The sequence below is a fragment of the Callionymus lyra genome, chromosome 9, assembly GCF_982586985.1.
Source record: "Callionymus lyra chromosome 9, fCalLyr1.hap1.1, whole genome shotgun sequence".
Lineage (NCBI taxonomy): Eukaryota > Metazoa > Chordata > Actinopteri > Syngnathiformes > Callionymidae > Callionymus > Callionymus lyra.
Window position 1 is genome coordinate 22,759,318 of NC_141826.1, and position 17,968 is coordinate 22,777,285.

The 17,968-nt window shown below is 39.1% G+C and overlaps 3 protein-coding genes across 4 annotated transcripts; 1 reads left to right on the forward strand and 2 right to left on the reverse strand.

The window, feature by feature from the left end:
* Window positions 1–1,828: 1,828 nt before the first annotated feature.
* On the reverse strand, window positions 1,829–7,563 carry eef1g (eukaryotic translation elongation factor 1 gamma). The gene is made up of 10 exons (XM_087798558.1): window positions 7,475–7,563; window positions 6,749–6,907; window positions 5,483–5,546; window positions 4,495–4,637; window positions 4,262–4,405; window positions 4,058–4,187; window positions 3,781–3,985; window positions 3,079–3,251; window positions 2,399–2,523; window positions 1,829–2,118 (listed from the first exon to the last, which is right to left on the reverse strand). Exons 1-10 carry the CDS (start codon window positions 7,484–7,486, stop codon window positions 1,960–1,962), a joined length of 1,314 nt encoding a protein of 437 aa, XP_087654684.1. The 5' UTR covers window positions 7,487–7,563; the 3' UTR covers window positions 1,829–1,959.
* A 92-nt stretch (window positions 7,564–7,655) lies between these two features.
* On the reverse strand, window positions 7,656–10,829 carry polr2g (RNA polymerase II subunit G). Its single transcript, XM_087799906.1, has 8 exons — window positions 10,734–10,829; window positions 10,416–10,525; window positions 10,045–10,204; window positions 9,011–9,061; window positions 8,880–8,945; window positions 8,269–8,340; window positions 7,966–7,999; window positions 7,656–7,887 (listed from the first exon to the last, which is right to left on the reverse strand). Exons 1-8 carry the CDS (start codon window positions 10,743–10,745, stop codon window positions 7,874–7,876), a joined length of 519 nt encoding a protein of 172 aa, XP_087656032.1. The 5' UTR covers window positions 10,746–10,829; the 3' UTR covers window positions 7,656–7,873.
* Window positions 10,830–11,339: 510 nt separating this feature from the next.
* LOC148072277 (uncharacterized) lies at window positions 11,340–14,896 on the forward strand. Of its 2 annotated transcripts, none has more exons than XM_087799899.1 (5): window positions 11,340–11,543; window positions 11,604–11,732; window positions 13,307–13,406; window positions 14,142–14,272; window positions 14,378–14,896. In XM_087799899.1, exons 1-5 carry the CDS (start codon window positions 11,490–11,492, stop codon window positions 14,657–14,659), a joined length of 696 nt encoding a protein of 231 aa, XP_087656025.1. In that variant the 5' UTR covers window positions 11,340–11,489; the 3' UTR covers window positions 14,660–14,896. The 2 variants fall into 2 exon arrangements, with proteins under 2 accessions (XP_087656025.1, XP_087656026.1); XM_087799900.1 differs by having other exon boundaries at window positions 11,359–11,543; window positions 11,604–11,758.
* The last annotated feature ends 3,072 nt before the right edge of the window (window positions 14,897–17,968 follow it).

The window sequence follows — 17,968 nt, forward strand, 5'->3', positions numbered from 1 at the left end:
AACACCATCCCAGACCTCTCATTTCTTCTCGGCTCAGCTTCTCCTCCAACCTCCTCCTGTAGGTGTCCTTTGCCTCCCTCAAGCATCGCTTCACCTCCTGCTGAGCTGACCTCATGGCGTCCCTGTCCCTGCTCCTGAATGCCACTTTCTTCCTGTTAAGGACATCCTTGACCTCCTTTGTTACCCACGGTTTATTCAGACCTCAGCAGAACATCCCAGTCTGTTGTTTCAAAGCAGTCTCTGATGGCATCCTCCACAGCTGGTGTCCACTTTCTGATTGTCTTAGTGGTCACAGTCTGTCTCTGCACCAGAGGAATGTACTGTGACTGAAGGTGGACCAGGTTATGATCGGACCTTCCAAGTGGAGGAAGAGGTTTGGCTCTGTAGGGGTCCTTCAAGTTGGAATAAAGGTCAGTTGTCCTGTTATTCCTGGTGGGACAATCCACAGCCTGATGGAAAGTGGATTGTCCCACCAGGAATAACACAATTGACACTTTATTCCAACTTGAAGGACGCCTACAGACGCCTCTTGTATTACCACAAGAATGAAAGTATAAAACAGAACCGGCTAAAAGAAAGTCATGTCACTGATCTAAGAACTTAGACCTGCATTAAAAGGTGGTTCAAACATCTAATGGAAGTCTCAAGATCTTTCATGTGTGAAGAGAAACTGAACTGTAGGTTCATCCAAAGAAAGATAAAGACACTCATGTTTTTACTGTGGGAAATACTTTATTGAAGAAAAGCTCTCGGTACACCATAGTCATTTCAAGTACTTCATCGTGTATTCCTCACCGTTTGGATCCAGCTTTGGCCCCTTGTAGTCCGGACAAGAGAAGATCAGGAGCTAGGATCAGAAACATGGTCAAATCAGAGGCTGATATTATAAAGAATTAAAGTCGTCTTGAGAAGTCAAGACACCGAAATAAATGATTGACACCAATGATGTCAGAAACTTTAAACCTTTCCAGGAAAAGTTCATTGTGTAGTGATGTTGAATCTCCCAAAGAGGGCGTGTGAAGAGACTAAAACTTCTGGGTGATGGAGGCAGACACGTTTATCTCAAATACTTTGGCAACTAAATTCATCTTTTTTTCAGGACGTCATCCGAGTCAGGGAAGTGCACTCTTTGATGACAGGATGTAAGCACAATATGAAACAGTCTTTGACTCACTGAAGTGGAGCCGACTGGGATGAATATGGGCTTAAATTTATCTTCCCCCATCAGATTAAGACTGAGTGCCATAGAAGGACACCGCCTTGCCCAGACAGGGGAAATGGTAAAACCACGTCCATATGGATATTTACCTCTTTGGAAGTTCTGCAAATGGATCCTTTGCTTTAGGTTCAGCAGCTTCAAACATCCATCTCCTCTGGAGGCTTCGCTCCCCCTTGGGGATCTTCTTTCTTGGCAGGTGCTTCTTCTTGGCCAAAAGAACAAAAATGTTTCTCGCTGGTCGAGGTAAATTAACTAATCCAGGAGAGGAGACTCACCGTCGTACTGGACCATCTTCTCACAGAGCTTGACGGAACGATGGCTCAAGGACCTGTGGACACAGATCTAAACGAGGTCAGCTGTAGCAGGTTTCTGTACAAACACTGAAGATTGAATTCAACTCACATGTTTGAAGAGCCACAGGATGGAGAAGGCGACGGTGATACAGCCGTTCTCAGAGCTGGAACCAATTTTGTTCAAGGTCGAAACTAGTAGGACATTATATTCCCCAAGTCTTGACACTGATCTAAGAGCTTCAGTTTCTGCATTAAAGGAGGTTCAAGCACCTAAAGGAAGTCTCGAGATAAGATCCAAAGAAAGATAAAGACCATCTCATGTCGTCACTGTGGGAAATACTTTATTGGAAAAGAAAAGCTCTCGGTACACCATAGTCATTCTTGCGGATGGTTAAGTTAAGAGTTTTTTTTAAGCGTTGAAGGAGCCGGTCGTTTGTTTCCACCGTCTCACTTGAAGATCTTGCCACAGTTGAAGGCTTTACCCACGTGCTTGAACTCGCCCTCCCAGGCGAAGTACTCCTTCACCTTCGTCTTGCAGTCCTCGCTGTTGGGATCCAGCTTGTGCCACTCGTACGACTCGAAGTCGATCTGCCAGTCGGGAGAGAGCTGGAGGAGAAAGACCAGGTTTATATATCCACAGGAAAGAGGTTCTGATGTTGCGTCGATGTAAGCACAATATGAAACAGTCTTTGACTCACTGACGTGGAGCTGACTGGGATGAATATGGGCTTAAATTTATCTTCCCCCGTCAGATTAAGACTGAGTGCCATAGAAAGACACCGCCTTGCCCAGACAGGGGACAAGCCAACCAAACATCAATACGTTCGGCTGACTCTTGAGTTTTTTTAAAGACCAAAAAAGAACAAATCAAAGACGTGGAACTCACTTTGAATGCCAGCTCTTGCCCTCTGAAGACCCAGATTCCAGAGATGCTGCTATCCTTGTTCACTCCGAACAAGCACACACTGGCAAAAGCGTTCTTCCTCAGTTTCTCCAGACGCTGGTACATTCCTTAAAAGCACAAAAAGTTTTTATTACAGAGCAGTCGCCTCCAACAATATCACCATCATATTAAGAGTCTTTGTGTCCACAGCATGAACCAGCCTAGACTCACTGGTGCCGAGATGACTGGGATGAACGAGGACTTTGGTTCATCTTCCCCCGTCAGATTAAGACTGAGTGACACTGATGGACACTGCCTTGCCCAAAGACAGGGGACAAGCTAAACCAGCCAACCACACTAGAGATAGACTCATCAGGTTTTACAGACCCGTTGTGCTACTGCTGGACACAGGTTTGCTCAAAGGGTTTAATAAAGGCTAATGATGCAACACCAATAGACCCAGGGTCTTACAGTTTAATTCTGAATTTGGGGGCAGAAGCAAGTGAAAGATGATGTATTCCATGTTAATCTTTGTATCCTTTTTATATTGCACATCGTCATCCCTTGCACTTTGTTCTTGTTTTCATGAAACTTGTTGTGCCGAACTGGAAACCCAAATTCCCCAAGGATATTCCCTGAGGGATTCTTAAAGTATACATCTAAAAGAGCAACGTTCCACATACCTGAGATAAGGTTGCAGCTCATGAAGACGGCCTCGAGCTCGTTTGAGTATTTGTACTCGCAGTACCAGATGGAATATCCCTCGGGATCGAAGTTCTCCCAGAAGTGAGGAATTGCAACTTTCAGAGTGTCCTCGTTGGAGTACTTTCTCTTGAACTCGTCAAAGACGAAGGAGCTGGGATCAGAAACATTGCAACATTAGTAAACGATATGAAAAATTCAGGTCATTAAAGTATTTTAAAGGCTTGTATGGATATGCAAGATTCAAGGGGTTTTCATCATAGATAAAACTAACCCTCCATAATAATAATTTAAGATTACAATAGGGTTACACATTTAGCAAATATCCATAGTTTTAGTTCCTTCTAACTCAGCAGTATTCTGACAAATTCCAGATATTCAACACTGGGGCTCAAGTGATGAATTTATCTTAAAAAGTCAAACTACATATTGACAAGGTGACACCGAGGTCAGAGACTTTAGGAAACATTTCCAGGAAAGACCCAGAAATCCAACGGTCATTACATGAGGACAGGATGTAAGCACAATATGAAACAGTCTTTGACTCACTGAAGTGGAGCCGACTGGGATGAATATGGGCTTAAATTTATCTTCCCCCGTCAGATTAAGACTGAGTGCCATAGAAAGACACCGCCTTGCCCAGACAGGGGAGATGGTAAAACAACGTCCATATGGATAGTTACCTCTTTGGAAGTTCTGCAAATGGATCCTTTGCTTTAGGCTCAAGAGCCAGAGCAGCTTCACAAACATCCATCTCTTCCTCCTCTGCAGGTTTTTTCTCCTCCTTTTTCTTCTCTTTCTTCTCCTGGGGCTTGGCTGCCTCTTTGGGGGCCTTCTCTTTCTTGGCGGGTGCTTCCTTCTTGGGCTGCATCTCAGTAAACTTCTTGGCTAAAAAAGGACAAAATTATGTTTCTCTTCACTGGTCGAGGTAAACGAAAAGATCCAGGAGACGAGACTCACCGTCGTACTGAGCCATCTTCTCACAGAGCTTGACCTCCCCGAGGACGGCCTTGAACTGAGGCTGGTTGACACATGTGCTAAACCAACGGGTTACGTTGGCGAAGGGCTGACGGAACGATGGCTCAAGAACCTGTCAGTGCAGAACGAACGGTTAGCTTTTGTTGCTTTCTGGACAAACGCTGAAGACGGAATTTCAACTCGCACCTGTTTGAAGAGCCACAGCATGGAGCAGGCGACGGTGATGTCGGCAAGACTGACCCTCTCTCCTACCAGGAAGGTACGAGTGTTTAAGTGTTGGTTCAGAACCGAGAGGACCTTCTTAATGTCCTCTTTGGCCTGCTCTGTGGCCTTGAGACAACGATGCATCACAAACTCGGTTAGCCGTCCAGCCGCATCAAGATGGTTTAAACAAGAGCCCAACTGGTGTCCCAACTCACCTGTTTGTTGAACTGCATGATGCCCAGTGTAGGGAAAACCCAAGCACTGGCTGGAGGGATGATCTCAGAGTCGGCAAAGCTCACCCACTGGAGCACCTGAGCTGAAGCCTGAGGAGAGGCCCCTCGCAGGGCTTCATTGCCCACTGCAGAGCAAACAAACCATCAGAGCACTTTTAGCGGACACTGAACGATAGTGACTTCTTGCCATTATTCTACTTTTTCGTCAAATTAATTTAGCTGAAAGCATGATTTGCTAATTTTTGAAGGAACACAAATGAAAAAAACTTAATTAATATTTGCATGTAAATCAATAGTTAGAGAATTGATTATAAATAAGTGTTATTTATAAGCCAAAGAAATTGAAAAACTATTGAATAATGTTTACATGGTCAGTAGGGGTTTGATAATCGAATTGATGCCCCTTTGTCTCTTTTTTTGTTATTTAACCTTTGATTCCTTTAGGAATGTAAAGACAATATGAAACAGCCTTTGACTCATTGATTTGAGACGGCTGGGATGAATATGGCTTCAGGTTTATCTTCCCCCGTCAGATTAAGACTTTGTGCCATAGAAGGACACCGCCTTGCCCAGACAGGGGAAACGGTTCAATAAAATAAAGTAAAAACACAATGGGTTTGGAAAAAGACTCATTAAATCAGTTACATTAATCAATAAAAAGCTGTTAAACATATGGTGAAAAGAGAGACAAAGGGGCATCAATTCTATTATCAAACCCCTACCGACAATGTAAACATTATGATCAAAACATTCTTAACGATTACCGCAGACGAGAACGGGCCCAACAGCTGATATCTACACCGAGCAGCTGCTACATTCACACGTTGATATATATATACGGTCCGTTTAACCTTCCGCCATGACACTGTATTCTTAGACGCTCCATAGTTCCCAAATTAAACATGCTTATTAGCATCGGCTGGAAATGAATCTAAAGAAAACAAAGGTGTTAGATATGAAGAGGACTTACAGTAGTGAGCAATGGCATTACTCTCGAACAGACAGAGACCGTCGTCCCCCTGGTAGGCCGGCACCTGAACGACAAATTAACCCGTGTTACAAACCACAAGTTTTTTGGTAAAGGCGTTCTTGAAAACTAATCATCTTAACTACCTTGACTTACTACAACTTCCCTTTAGTCGTGCATTACATCTTTGATTCCTTTATGAATGTAAAGACAATATGAAACAGCCTTTGACTCATTGATTTGAGACGGCTGGGATGAATATGGCTTCAGGTTTATCTTCCCCCGTCAGATTAAGACTTTGTGCCATAGATGGACACCGCCTTGCCCAGACAGGGGAAATGGTTCAATAAAATAAGTAAAAACGATGTGTTTGGAAGAAGACTCTTATTAGATTAGATCTATAGTCAACGTGTAGACACTACCTTTTCCAATTCGTATCAAGTGACTAAGCTTTATTTGAACAGCGCCGTTCCCAGGCCAGGGTCATAGTGACGATGCAACATTGCACCCATTTAAGTGAAAACTAATTTGAAGGAATCTCGGCAAAAGACTTCTACAGCAGCTTCTTAATAAAAAAGGTTGAAACTTTTTTCTATCTAAATTGATTTGAAAGAAATTATACAAATAGGGTTTTAACAGGTTAAATTCAAGACTAAGCGTTTAATGCCATTTGAAATCAAACTTTACTTAAAAGCAACTAAAAATTAACACGCCATGATTGATGCGAATATTTGGAATAATATCTTTCGGAAAACACTGCCTCAATGAAAAGTAAGTAATATTTGTAAAGCGCTTTTCTAGACCAGGGTCACAAAGCGCTTAAAACAATCAAAATACTCATTAAAAATATACTTAAGGTAAAGACAACGCTGAGACAAACACAGGAGTCTCAGAATAAAGGAAAAGCCTTCACGAATAAGTGTCTTTAGACGTTTCTCTTCTCAAGTCGCCATAGTAACCACATTGAAGTAAAACCATGACATCATCTGCTTTTGAGTTATTGCGGCAGCAAATCTGTAAATTACTTAAAAATGTTTAGATATCTTGAGACTAAAATTCTTCCCCATGTAAGTTGTTACATTTAACATTTTTTCATTCAAGTGCCAATTAAAATACCATTTCTTTCGAGACCCTTTAAGGAGCCGTGGGAACCCTTTAAGAAACACATTTCTGTTCAAGTCAAACCGGTCCCGGAGCGTCAAGAGTGACCCGGCGTTAAAAAGAACTCCTGAGAACCAGCCCAGGGGGACAGGGGTGTGCGGGACCAACCTTGCCGAGAGGGAAGTTGTTGAGGAAGGCTGGAGTCCGGTTCGTCTGGCCGAAGGTGAAGGCAGGGGCGTTGCTGGCTACCTTCAGACGAGCACCACTGTACTGGGCTGCGATCTGGGCCTTGAAGGCCCGCCAGTTCTCTGGGTATGTGTACAGAGTCTGGAACAGAAAACCCAACGTTACAATGGGAAATAAATGCATAGCGCTTTGAAATTGAACACACGTGTGTAGAACCTTCTAAAGAACAGCCATGTTAAAATATATATCGTTTTAACTCAAGAGACTGACGAGATACTGGCTTTAAATCCTGGGAACGTCAAAAGAAATGACATCTGGAGCCAGAAACAGCTTCACTTTCACGTGTTTCAATGAACCCTTAAGATATCTAAATATAACCCCAAATATAACCTCATAATGTTCCCTACAATATCCACGTTAAAGCTGAAACATAGCGGCACGTTATCGCCTTTCATTTTAAACATTAACCAGGCTAACGTGGCACAAACGCCGCCATGGGAGGGACGTCATTTCAGTGCGAAAACGGAAGCTAACAATGAGCCGATAAAAACACCACATCTGACCGAAATACAACTTCTATCATCACCCCGATGACCCTCGAACTGTATATTAACCCCAACATTTGGACTAAAGGGGACGATGCGTGTGATCTTGAACGGATTGAGCGTTAAAAGTCGAGCAGCGTCGCTAGCTCTCCATCTTACTCACCCCTGCCGCCATCTTCAGGACGAGAGAAAGAAAGACCGAGGGCGCGTTCTAGTGACGTATTTACCGTCACAAGGCGTGCGCGTTCTGGAGGAAAGGTCGCGTTCATGTGGAGAAAATATCGATTCTCGCCTTTCAAAAAAAATAAAACCGGTAGATTATTTTATAAATCAAAGGATTGGGGGATATTTTATTTCTTTATTAAAGTACACAATGAAAAACAAATTAATTTTCACAAAAAAAAGAGCTTCATTTTTAATCCACAAAAAAAACTGTTCAAAATGTATTTTATTGGGATTTATCTGTAAATAAAAACCAAAAGATGAATAATGTCTTGGACACAAAAAGAAATGGCTGCAAAATAAAAGCACAAATGTTAAAATAAATGTCCTCTCCGGTGGATCAGCTGACGAGACCTGGAACAAAAACACAAGTGAACATAAATACACGTTTATTTGAAATCTTTAAGAGGTCAAAGGTGGTGAGAGGCTCACCCAGATAGTCGTCCATGAGGGATCCGATAGCAAACTGTAAATACAAGTATTATGTATAATTAGTATATACAAAAGAAAAAATAATAATGGAAAAAGTCACATACAGTTAAATAAAAATTAACATTTTAAATGTTAAAAAAAACTCTCAAGAGACGAATGACTGACAGTTCATGACCTGGACTTAAGTCAATGTTTGATTAAACTAGGTTTTGAAATGTTTTTATTGATCGTTAAAGATTTAAAAGTATAAATCAACATCAGCTTTTATTACACACTGATGCATAAATGAAATTAAATACTTACAATGTCGTTCTTGTCCACTCTGGTTCCCACGATCTTTAGTCGGATCTCGTCGTCCTGCTGGATCACAATGTCCTAGTAGAAGACAAACAACATTGCGTTGTGTTTGTAGGTACAAAATTAAAACAGACCCTAAAGGTTATAATGTAAAATGAAAGTTACTTTTTTACTTAAATATTAAAAAAGCCTGAAGCACAAATAAGGTCTGGATCTTCACATACATTCCTGACCGATAAATGTAAAATAAATTCACAAATCGTGACATAGCAGAATTCTATTGGATGAAAAGTGGCAATCAGAGCCCACTTCTCAGTATCCAGGGTGCTGATTGGCTCAAGCAAAGTAACCCATCAACAAGTCACATATCTTAAGATCCAGAGTAGTGATGGTCTGATGAAGCTTCATGAAACAGTGTCATTATCTTCAGAGTCCACTAGATGGCGTCTCTGCACTATTTTCCTTTGTTTTGAACAACTGTTCTAATGAAACATCATTTTTAAACTGATGGCGCCACCTACTGACCTCTGAACAACATGACACTGTTTCAGAGCTCCTGTGCACCATTTATAAGAAAAAATGTTTCTAACTTTATGAAACAAACGAGCGATAATTACCTCATCGACTGTCTTATAACAGGGGGGGTTGGAGTTGGGGTCGAATTCCATTTCAGACGGGATGGACTGCAACAAAAACATGTATTTACTAAGATGCTGACACAGCAGGAAAATAAAAAATAAAGACTTACATGGCGAGAGATGAAGCAGGACATGGGGCCGATTTCTGTGAAGAGTCCGACCTGCAAAAGACATGAATTGAACAATATTCTTTTAAATGTTTGGTACATAATACTTGTTTTTAGGTTGTGCTAAATACATTGATTGATTGATATACCTTTATTAAGGAAATTTTAGTTGTTTCTGCAGTACATACACATACTAGGATGTACAGTACACATATTAAAAACAAAAAGAAATAAAGATAAGAAAAACAATAACAAAATGATTAAAAAAAACCAAAAAAGTCTAGAGGTTTTACAGCGATCGTCACAAACGCATGTTCATGGGGCGGATCTCTGGTGCAGACTTAGTGACGCTCCAGAGTGTCAGCGTTTATTCAAATCAAGACTGACCACACTTGAAGCTGATATCGAAGGAAATCTAAATATCTTTACTTATTAACTTAATCTGGGAAATTTAACAAAAGACGCGCCATAACGGAGGGATTAAACAAACAGTTTGTCATGAAACAAAACAACTTAAAACACCCGCAAAAGGCTGCGATCAGCGTGAAATAAATCCAAAAGTAAACCCCACTCGGGAGGTGCAGAGATGCTGGTCGGCCTGCCGTGAAGTCACTGATCACTGCATCAACGACAGATGACACTCCCCTCTCCCTTCAACCCCTTAAAAAAAACTTCCCCTGATTTTCCCGCCATTCAAAACAACAAACACAACAGAATACACAATGACATCATGTACAGAGCATCAAACATTAAACAAAACATGCTCATATTTGCTAAAACGTATATATGTATCATGTGACATCATGGTATGTTACAACTGTTCTCTCACTTTTTTTGTTCTATTGTCTTCTCTATTTTTGAATTCTATCTGTTGTGTGCACAAAAAAGTTCAAATTCCTAAAGAAGACACGAACCGCCGGAGAAAAATGTCAAGTATATAATGTTATACTTGGGCAATAAAGCCGTTTCCGACAGTGATTTAAGGTTTCGTCCGATACACACTTTTCAGGAGAAGAAATAAGATCAAGAATTCGCACCTTGTTGACCTGAGTCACAACAGCATCGACCACCTCCCCTTTAAACGGGCGGAAGACGATGGCCTTGTACTTGACGGGGTACAGGACGAACCCCCGGCTGGGCTGGATCACACCTGCCCCGATGTTGTCGATGGTGGTGACTGCGATCACGAAACCATACCTGAGGAAAGTAACGCAATTTAGATTCACCTGGGAGGATGGAAAGATATTTAAAGTGTGAGAAAAGAGAAGTTTGAAGGTGGAAAAAGAGGCTTGAAAAGTATTCTATGAACTCGATGGATGTAAAGGTCTAGAGTAAGGCAAGAAGAATAAAAACGAAAGAGTTGTCTTTTTAAAAAAAAGTGATGATAAACAGAGAATAAAGGACTTACTTTCCGGTGCAGGTTCCTTCTACTTCCGTAAACAGCTTCTGCTTCACTGTGTTCAGCAGGTTTGGACCAAAATACCTCGGATGTAATAAGATCTCATGCTCCAAGGAAATCTGTAGACAAATAAATGATAAATTGAAGCCATAACGTTTATTGAAACCATTTTAAAGACGAGAAATACAACTTTTCGCTTAGAAAACCGATAATCCTGAACGATTAACTGTCGATGTTTACAAACTCGAGTCGGATGTAAAACTACGACTGGGATGAAAAGATGAAAATATTGTAATAGTTAGCGATTCTTCAGTGAGATATACTTACATGATAAAACATATTTGATGGGCTGCGATCTACACTCGTAACAATGTGTTTCTTTACAAAATGAATGGATGGAATTCGCGCATTCCTTCGTACTTCCGGTTCCGGTGAAGCGCTTCTCGCCTAAACTCGGAGAATAAAGATAAATAAGATTTAATTGCGTCATAAATTAAAGCAAAAAACACATGGAATTGAATAATAGTTAAAAAATATTTTTAAATCTTTGTTCATTTTGTTGGTCAAAATGTAGATTATAATAGTTGTGGCGTGAGTATGGCGCCCTCTTTGGACCCGGAGTGTAATCTTAACCAAAGTAATTTTGCAAATTTGCAACAACAACAAAAACGGATCGCAATTTTTATTTTATTTAAATTATTAAAATACTCTGATTGAACGTTTTTAAAATAATCATGGGATAAAAAAGCGAAAAAATTATTTCGTAAATTAGATAAGTAATCTTTTCAACGTTGAAAAAAAAAAGTGCGACAATTTCTTATTTCATATAATTTTCGTAGCGAAACCATTACAATTGCAACTGTTTAAACATGTAAAAGTAACTTTTACTCTTGTTTTTCCGCTCCTTTTCTGGCAGAAATAATTTGGAGGCACACTTTGCCAGGTAAGGTTTCTACGTCACGACTCAAAACATACGTGTAGTAAAATATTCCCTGAAAAATCGTAACAAAACACGACAGGAAATGACGACTTAGATCAATCCTTGTGTTCTTCGACCTTTAAGTCTTCTCTAGTTTACGAACGATGGCGAGAAGTTTGATCTCGAGCTTGTTCCGGTCACAGTTCTCGCAGAAGACAGTAAGTACACAACTTTAATGTTGTTGTTGTTCTGTTTGTAACGTCTTGTTTTTGTTCTAGTGCTGGTCCGGGTCCAGGAGGTGGTTCAGCAGCGACCCGCCTGCAGACCGGATCAGTCGGTACCCGGTCCCGGAGAAGAAGGATCTTCCCGCGGACGTGGTGGAGGTCATGGAGGAGGTGGAGGAGAAGGTGAGACGAGCACAGGAAACCACCAGGTGTGAGTTTTTGTTTTAAAAAAACAATAACAACTTGGTTTGGTTGTTTAAATTTTTTTCCACGTCAGTTAAAGCTTGTTCAATGTCTGATGAAGCTTCATGAAGCAGTGTCATTATCTTCAGAGTCCACTAGATGGCGTCTCTGCACTATTTTCTTTTGTTCTGAACAACTGTTCTAATGAAACATCATTTTTAAACTGATGGCGCCACCTACTGACCTCTGAACAACATGACACTGTTTCATGAAGCTTCATCGACACATCACTAGTTAAAGCACAACACTACGTCCCCTAGTGTCCATTTTCAATGACTACAACTTGATGTATTTGTTAGTTTTTCATTAAATCAAGTTTTTATCCAAATACAAATTCAGACAGAATTGATCTTCAAAAAATATTCTTATTTGAAGTTCAACTAATGTGTTGATTTATGTGTGTATTGTTGTGATGTTGGATTCTATTGAATCATCAGTGTGTGTTTGTACAAAACTCTCTTTTCATTGAAATATTGACATAAGAAAATGATCTTAAGCTCCGCCCACTGAAAACACTTTTTCTGGAGATTGAATCTTGTTGACCATAACCACACCCACTCTGCTGTGATCAGTCAAACATGGAGGGTTGTCACCGCATGTCAACAATCCCAGGAGTCTCCACCTCCAAGGGGCTCGTTGTATAAAAGAAAGCGGGGCGTGATTACAGCTGTAGGAGGAGTGAACTCTTGTAACCTCTCGTTCGCCCAGATTTCAGACGAGAAAGAACTTGAAACTGTCAAACTATAAAATGTCCATATCCTTATTTTAAGTTGGACATTTAATGTTTTATTCAACTAATGTAAACAAAGGTGTTAGTTGATGTTATGACATTCATGTGTCACATGTGACTGAGTTTGTGTGTAGTTAAAAAATACAAAACACATTTTCTGCAGTAAAAGTCTAATCCTGGAAGCAGAAAAACAAATAACATTTGGTTTAATTTCCATTAAAGGTAAACATCCATAATAAAGGAATTGAAATAATCAAGCTAATAAATATAAATAAATAATAAACAATTTTAATGTCATCTACGTGCAAACTTTCAATCACTTCCTACATTTTGAAATTCAACATTTTGTAAATGACATGAATTAGAAATAACTTATAAATGTTAAACAAGCAGATTAATGTTTATTAAGGATGACTGACAAGTTCTGTTCTGTTAAGCCTTTAAGCAAAGTTTCATAAGGTTAAACCAGTGGTTCAGTACCTGTTGTTACTTGTTCATCATGTTCAGAAATAGAAGTTTGTTGGATGATCCTAATAATCCAGCAATATAAGAAAAACACTTGTGTTATTATGGTCTTTAAATAACTGTATTTAATTCATTTTGCTCATTTTGTTTATGTTTAAGAAAAGTAGGTTTGTGCTAATGCTAATGCTAAAAACTATTAAGAAAAGTCACATTTCCTCTTTACAAACCACATCAGCAACTTGATCATATACTGTATATATATATTTAAAAACAATTCCTTTAATCCTTCTTGTGTATTTTATTTTATTTTCATTTACAGGGAGGATTCTTGCCAAACGTTTTCAAAGTCCTGTCTCACCGGCCCGGTGAGTTCAGAGCCTTCTTTGGATACTACAACGAGTTGATGAACAAAACAACAGGTGAGAATCACGTGACGTACTCAAGGTTTCCAGTGCTTTGTCTCAAATCGCATACTAATCTTAGTATGCTAGAAGTTAGTATGCATCAGTTTAGTATGCATACTAACTAGTACGCAAATTCTCCACAGATAGTATGTCTCAAATCTAACCCTGAAGCTACACACTAACCGGAAATCACATGACAGCTTCTTCTTCTACTTCTATTTAACGATGTTTCAAGCAGCTGTTTGAACGCTATCGCCGACACCTGCTGGCAGCACGTATTGCAACTTTGGAAAAAGAAATAAAGAAAAAATATGAGAATCTAAATAATCGCGAGATATTTAAGCTGGTATCAGCAGCGAAGACGTGTTTATCCTCCTACTGCTGCTGAAAATACACATTTAAGTATATGCATATATATGCATTTATATATGACGTAACTTCCGTTTAAAACGTCACTAAGATGGCGGCTGTTTAGTATGGTTAGTGTCCATCGAACCATGCTAGTTTTGTGGGCGTGTTAGTACGCCAATTTAGTATGCATGGCGCACTAAATTTCGCATACTAAGAATTGAGACACACTAACGTACTAAAAATACTAACTTTTAGTACGCTAGTATGCGATTTGAGACACAGCACAGGTGTCTGCCTGCGATAGCACCTTTTTGGCCACTAGAGGCCACTGTTTCGTAAGTTATTTCACCGGTGGAAACGCAATGGTTCTCAAGAGGATTTTGATTGACGTGTTCTCAGGCAGGTTAACCAAAGCAGACCGAGAGCTGATCGTCGTGGCCACGAGTACTCACAACAGCTGCCTGTACTGCGTGGTGGCCCATGGTGCATTGCACCGCATCTACTCGAAGAAACCTACTCTCGCAGACCAGGTGATGCATTGACAGTGTTTTCATATTTTCTTGGGGAAAAAAAACCGTTTTTATAATATTTATTATTACTTTTTTATTAAGTAAATAGTGTGATGTCGTTTCCAGGTGGTTGTAAACTACGAGAACGCAGATCTGGGGCCTCGCGAGCGAGCGATCGTGGACTTCGCCATGGCGGTGTGTCGCTCCGAGACCGTCACGGACGAGCACTTCCTGGCCCTGGAGGCGGTCGGCCTGGACCGCGAGGACGCCTGGGACATCGGCGCCGTCGCCGCTTTCTTCGCCATGTCCAACCGCCTCGCCCACCTGACCGACATGAGGCCCAACAACGAGTTCTACAACCTGGGTCGGATTCCACGGGTGAAGAACAAAGACAAGGAGGGAAAGTGAATGAAATGAGAATGTTTTCTTAGGGTCTTGAACCAGCAACCTTTGTGGGGAATCAGGAGACGACAAAAACTCAACGCTGTATTTTTCTTATATTTGACCCAAACTGGTGTTCATTGAAAAAAGTTAACATGTTTGTGTCGTCATGAAGCATCTTCAGTGTGTTACGATTCATCGGTGGATGAAAGGCTGTGATTATATTCATATCAATAAAGTTTAATGAGAAACAAAGTTAATAAAGTTATGTGAACATTAATCTGTTGGCAAGAAAAAAACAAATATACCAAAATATTTTATTTATTTGTTTTTAAAAGGGAAATACTTACATTTTTGGATTTCAGAATTACCATCTGGACCCGTGGATCTTTTGAAGTATTTCTCACTCTCTCTGCAGACCAACTGAGCTACACTACTCACTTATGTGTGTGTGTCATTCTCGAGATGATTGACGACATTAAGAAACAATACTTTCGGTGCTAATAATTTGCATTATTTTAAAAGTAATTAATAATAAGAATTCATTTTAATAAATTATTTTCGTGACACTTTTTGTTTTTCTTTGTTAATCTTTATTCAGAGTCAGAAGATGTTTATTGACAGTGTTGTAAAAACAGCAGGATTATTCAATAACCTTCTTAAAATAGATTGTAATGTAATGAAATGTAATTAAAAAAATAAATACAATAAAATGACTCGTACATTAAATAATAGTAATAATAATTATCGTTATCAATTCCGAATATTAAAAATCATTTACCAGTCCATTCACAAATTAAAGAACTTTAAAATTCCCCGATGTTCGTTTAGAAGTGCGATGTTGACAAATTATCACTAGATGGCGACAAAATCTCATGTTATTGTGATGATCGTCATTTAAAAACGATTAAATCAAAAGCACAATCGTATCTGTTTTTTTAAGTTTTCATTTAATAACAAGATAAGGTCATTTTATTAATTAATACTTGCTGTCAATCATTTCATTATCTTCACAAACCACGAACGATTAAGAAAAAAAAGAGTCTCATCGTTCATTTAAATCAAAGTCTCTTTATTTCTGAGAAACGTCATCTGTCACGTCATCTGTCAGCATCACCATCACAGCCTCCCATTAAACACTCATCTCCCTGACCTCTGTGACCTTTGACCTAAGAGCCGACACTGGATTTGAACAGGATCTGCTCTTTATTCTTTTTTATTATTAAAAAAAAAACAACTTTATATGAAAAGCAAAAAAAACGAAAATTCTGACGTAAAATAAACAAGTTTAAACATGTGTAAAATAGTTTAAAATATTTGAAAACAAAGTTTAATGTGTTCATTTTAATAATGTGTTCACAGTTGTCAGAATAAAAAGTGTTAAATACTTGATTCTATCAGTTTTATTCAAAACTAAGTGCAACATTAATCTGGGTCAAAACGCCACAGAACGAGACAGAAGCACTTTTTCTAATCCGACCTTCGTCCTCCGTCTTCACACGAACCAACGCTTTTTCCCCGTAATCTCTCCGCGTCCACCAGTGTGTCGCAGATTAGAACCTCGATAATCCAAATGCACATTCACTCAGATTATACTTGGTGCTGCTGGATTAATGTGTGTCGTATACACATACACACATACACACATTATTCCCGGAGAGGTCGAGTCACGTGTCGCTGCTTTTGTTTCTCTTCGTGGAGCTTCAGGTTCTCAACATGGAGTTTTTATGTCTTCGTCTACAAACACTTGATGAAAATGTTTCGATTGGATGAGGATTATCATCCCTAAACTAGCATATTAGCATTAGCAATGCTGGTGATGTACTTTACATTTACCCAAATATAATCTTAAAAAGAATGTTTTTATCTCTCACAGGGTTGAGTAAATGTTGCAATAAATCATTATCAATGAAATATGATTGAGTGCTAATAGAACTAAATCATAAAAATTCAACCGAAATATTCTCAAGTTTAACAAAGCTTAGCGTTCAGCATTTTGATCAACGTAGCATGTAGCTTTGTGGCTAGCATTACTTTAGCCTAACTATTTATATAACAATATATTCTGGTAAAATGACTTTTTTGTTTTAAACTATAAACACAACTCAAACTAGCATATTAGCATTAGCATGATGGTGATGAACTTTACATTTACCCAAATCTTATCTTTAAAAAAGATTTTAACTCTCACAGGGTTGAGTAAATGTTGCATAAATCATTATCAATGAAATTTGGTTGAGTGCTAATAGTTGCTAAATCATAAAAATTAAACCAAAATATTCTCAATTCTAACAAAGCATTTAGCATTCAGCATTTTGATCAACGTAGCACGTAGCTTTGTGGTTAGCATTACTTTAGCCTAACTATTTTCATAACAATATAATATTATGGTAAAACAACTGTTTTGCTTTAAACTACAATCACAACTCAAACTAGCATATTAGCATTAGCATGCTATCTAGCGTGTGGTGTACTATTAACCATTTATGTACTTTAAATTGACCCAAATCGTCGTAAAATAATGACAATTTAACCATCACAGAGTTGTACACTTTGCACTCAAGTACACACTAAACTGAAAAAACACATAGTACAGTATAAAATGTATTATTTAGTCATTAATTTGTTCATTTTCAGTGGGACTTTCTGCTCTAATAACAAATGACTTTTAAACCAGCGTCATCTGACATTTCCTTCCAAGATAGAAAACATGTTTGTTTTTCACAGCTTCTCTCCTTCTGTTGTTTCCTCCGGCGTCTCTTTGTCAGAAGAGTTTGTTTGTTGTTGTCTCCGAGTGAGAAAAATAAATATCGCTGGACTTTTTTTTTTACATATTTCCAGGTAAAGGAACTCTTTGGTTTGGTATTCATGAGACGACGAGTAAACATGACCTTGACCAGAGATGAGTTACGAGCAGATTGATGGATGAGGAGCTTCTGCCAAGAGACGAGGGCGACTCTGGCCGAACATCTCATCATCGCAGATGAATCACAGCTTGTTACGCTGATGAAAGTGTCAGCGTCGATGAACCCATGTTAGAAAATGTATCAAAACAATAACGAGTGTGTGACGAGGAACCATCGAACCTGGAGACACTGACGATCAATAACCGATCAACGCTAGGGTTCAACACGATATCAATACACTTGAATATATCTTCAGTTAATTATTGATATATAAACAGCATTGAATCGTTTTTTTCTTTGCTTTCAAATTATATTTGTTTTATGGTTTATATATTTCAATAAAGTGTGAATGAAATAAAACTATATTATCTTTTTTAAAATCTTACATAAGCAAATATTCACGCCGTTTGTTCATTTTTGTGTTGCAACT

What these genes read in the sequence shown, in the direction of transcription:
- polr2g (XM_087799906.1), bottom strand. An exon ending in CCTGCTTCATCTCTCGCCAT is followed by an intron (nt 8,946 to 9,010) that starts GTAAGTCTTTAT and finishes TTTTTGTTGCAG; the next exon opens with TCCATCCCGTCTGAAATGGA. An exon ending in GAGTGGACAAGAACGACATT is followed by an intron (nt 8,000 to 8,268) that starts GTAAGTATTTAA and finishes TTGTATTTACAG; the next exon opens with TTTGCTATCGGATCCCTCAT.
- LOC148072277 (XM_087799899.1), top strand. Translation starts at nt 11,490, where the DNA reads ATGGCGAGAAGTTTGATCTCGAGCTTGTTCCGGTCACAGTTCTCGCAG. An exon ending in CACAGTTCTCGCAGAAGACA is followed by an intron (nt 11,544 to 11,603) that starts GTAAGTACACAA and finishes TTTTTGTTCTAG; the next exon opens with TGCTGGTCCGGGTCCAGGAG. An exon ending in TGGAGGAGGTGGAGGAGAAG is followed by an intron (nt 11,733 to 13,306) that starts GTGAGACGAGCA and finishes TTTCATTTACAG; the next exon opens with GGAGGATTCTTGCCAAACGT.
- eef1g (XM_087798558.1), bottom strand. An exon ending in TCATGCAGTTCAACAAACAG is followed by an intron (nt 4,406 to 4,494) that starts GTGAGTTGGGAC and finishes CGTTGTCTCAAG; the next exon opens with GCCACAGAGCAGGCCAAAGA. An exon ending in TGCTGTGGCTCTTCAAACAG is followed by an intron (nt 4,188 to 4,261) that starts GTGCGAGTTGAA and finishes CTGCACTGACAG; the next exon opens with GTTCTTGAGCCATCGTTCCG.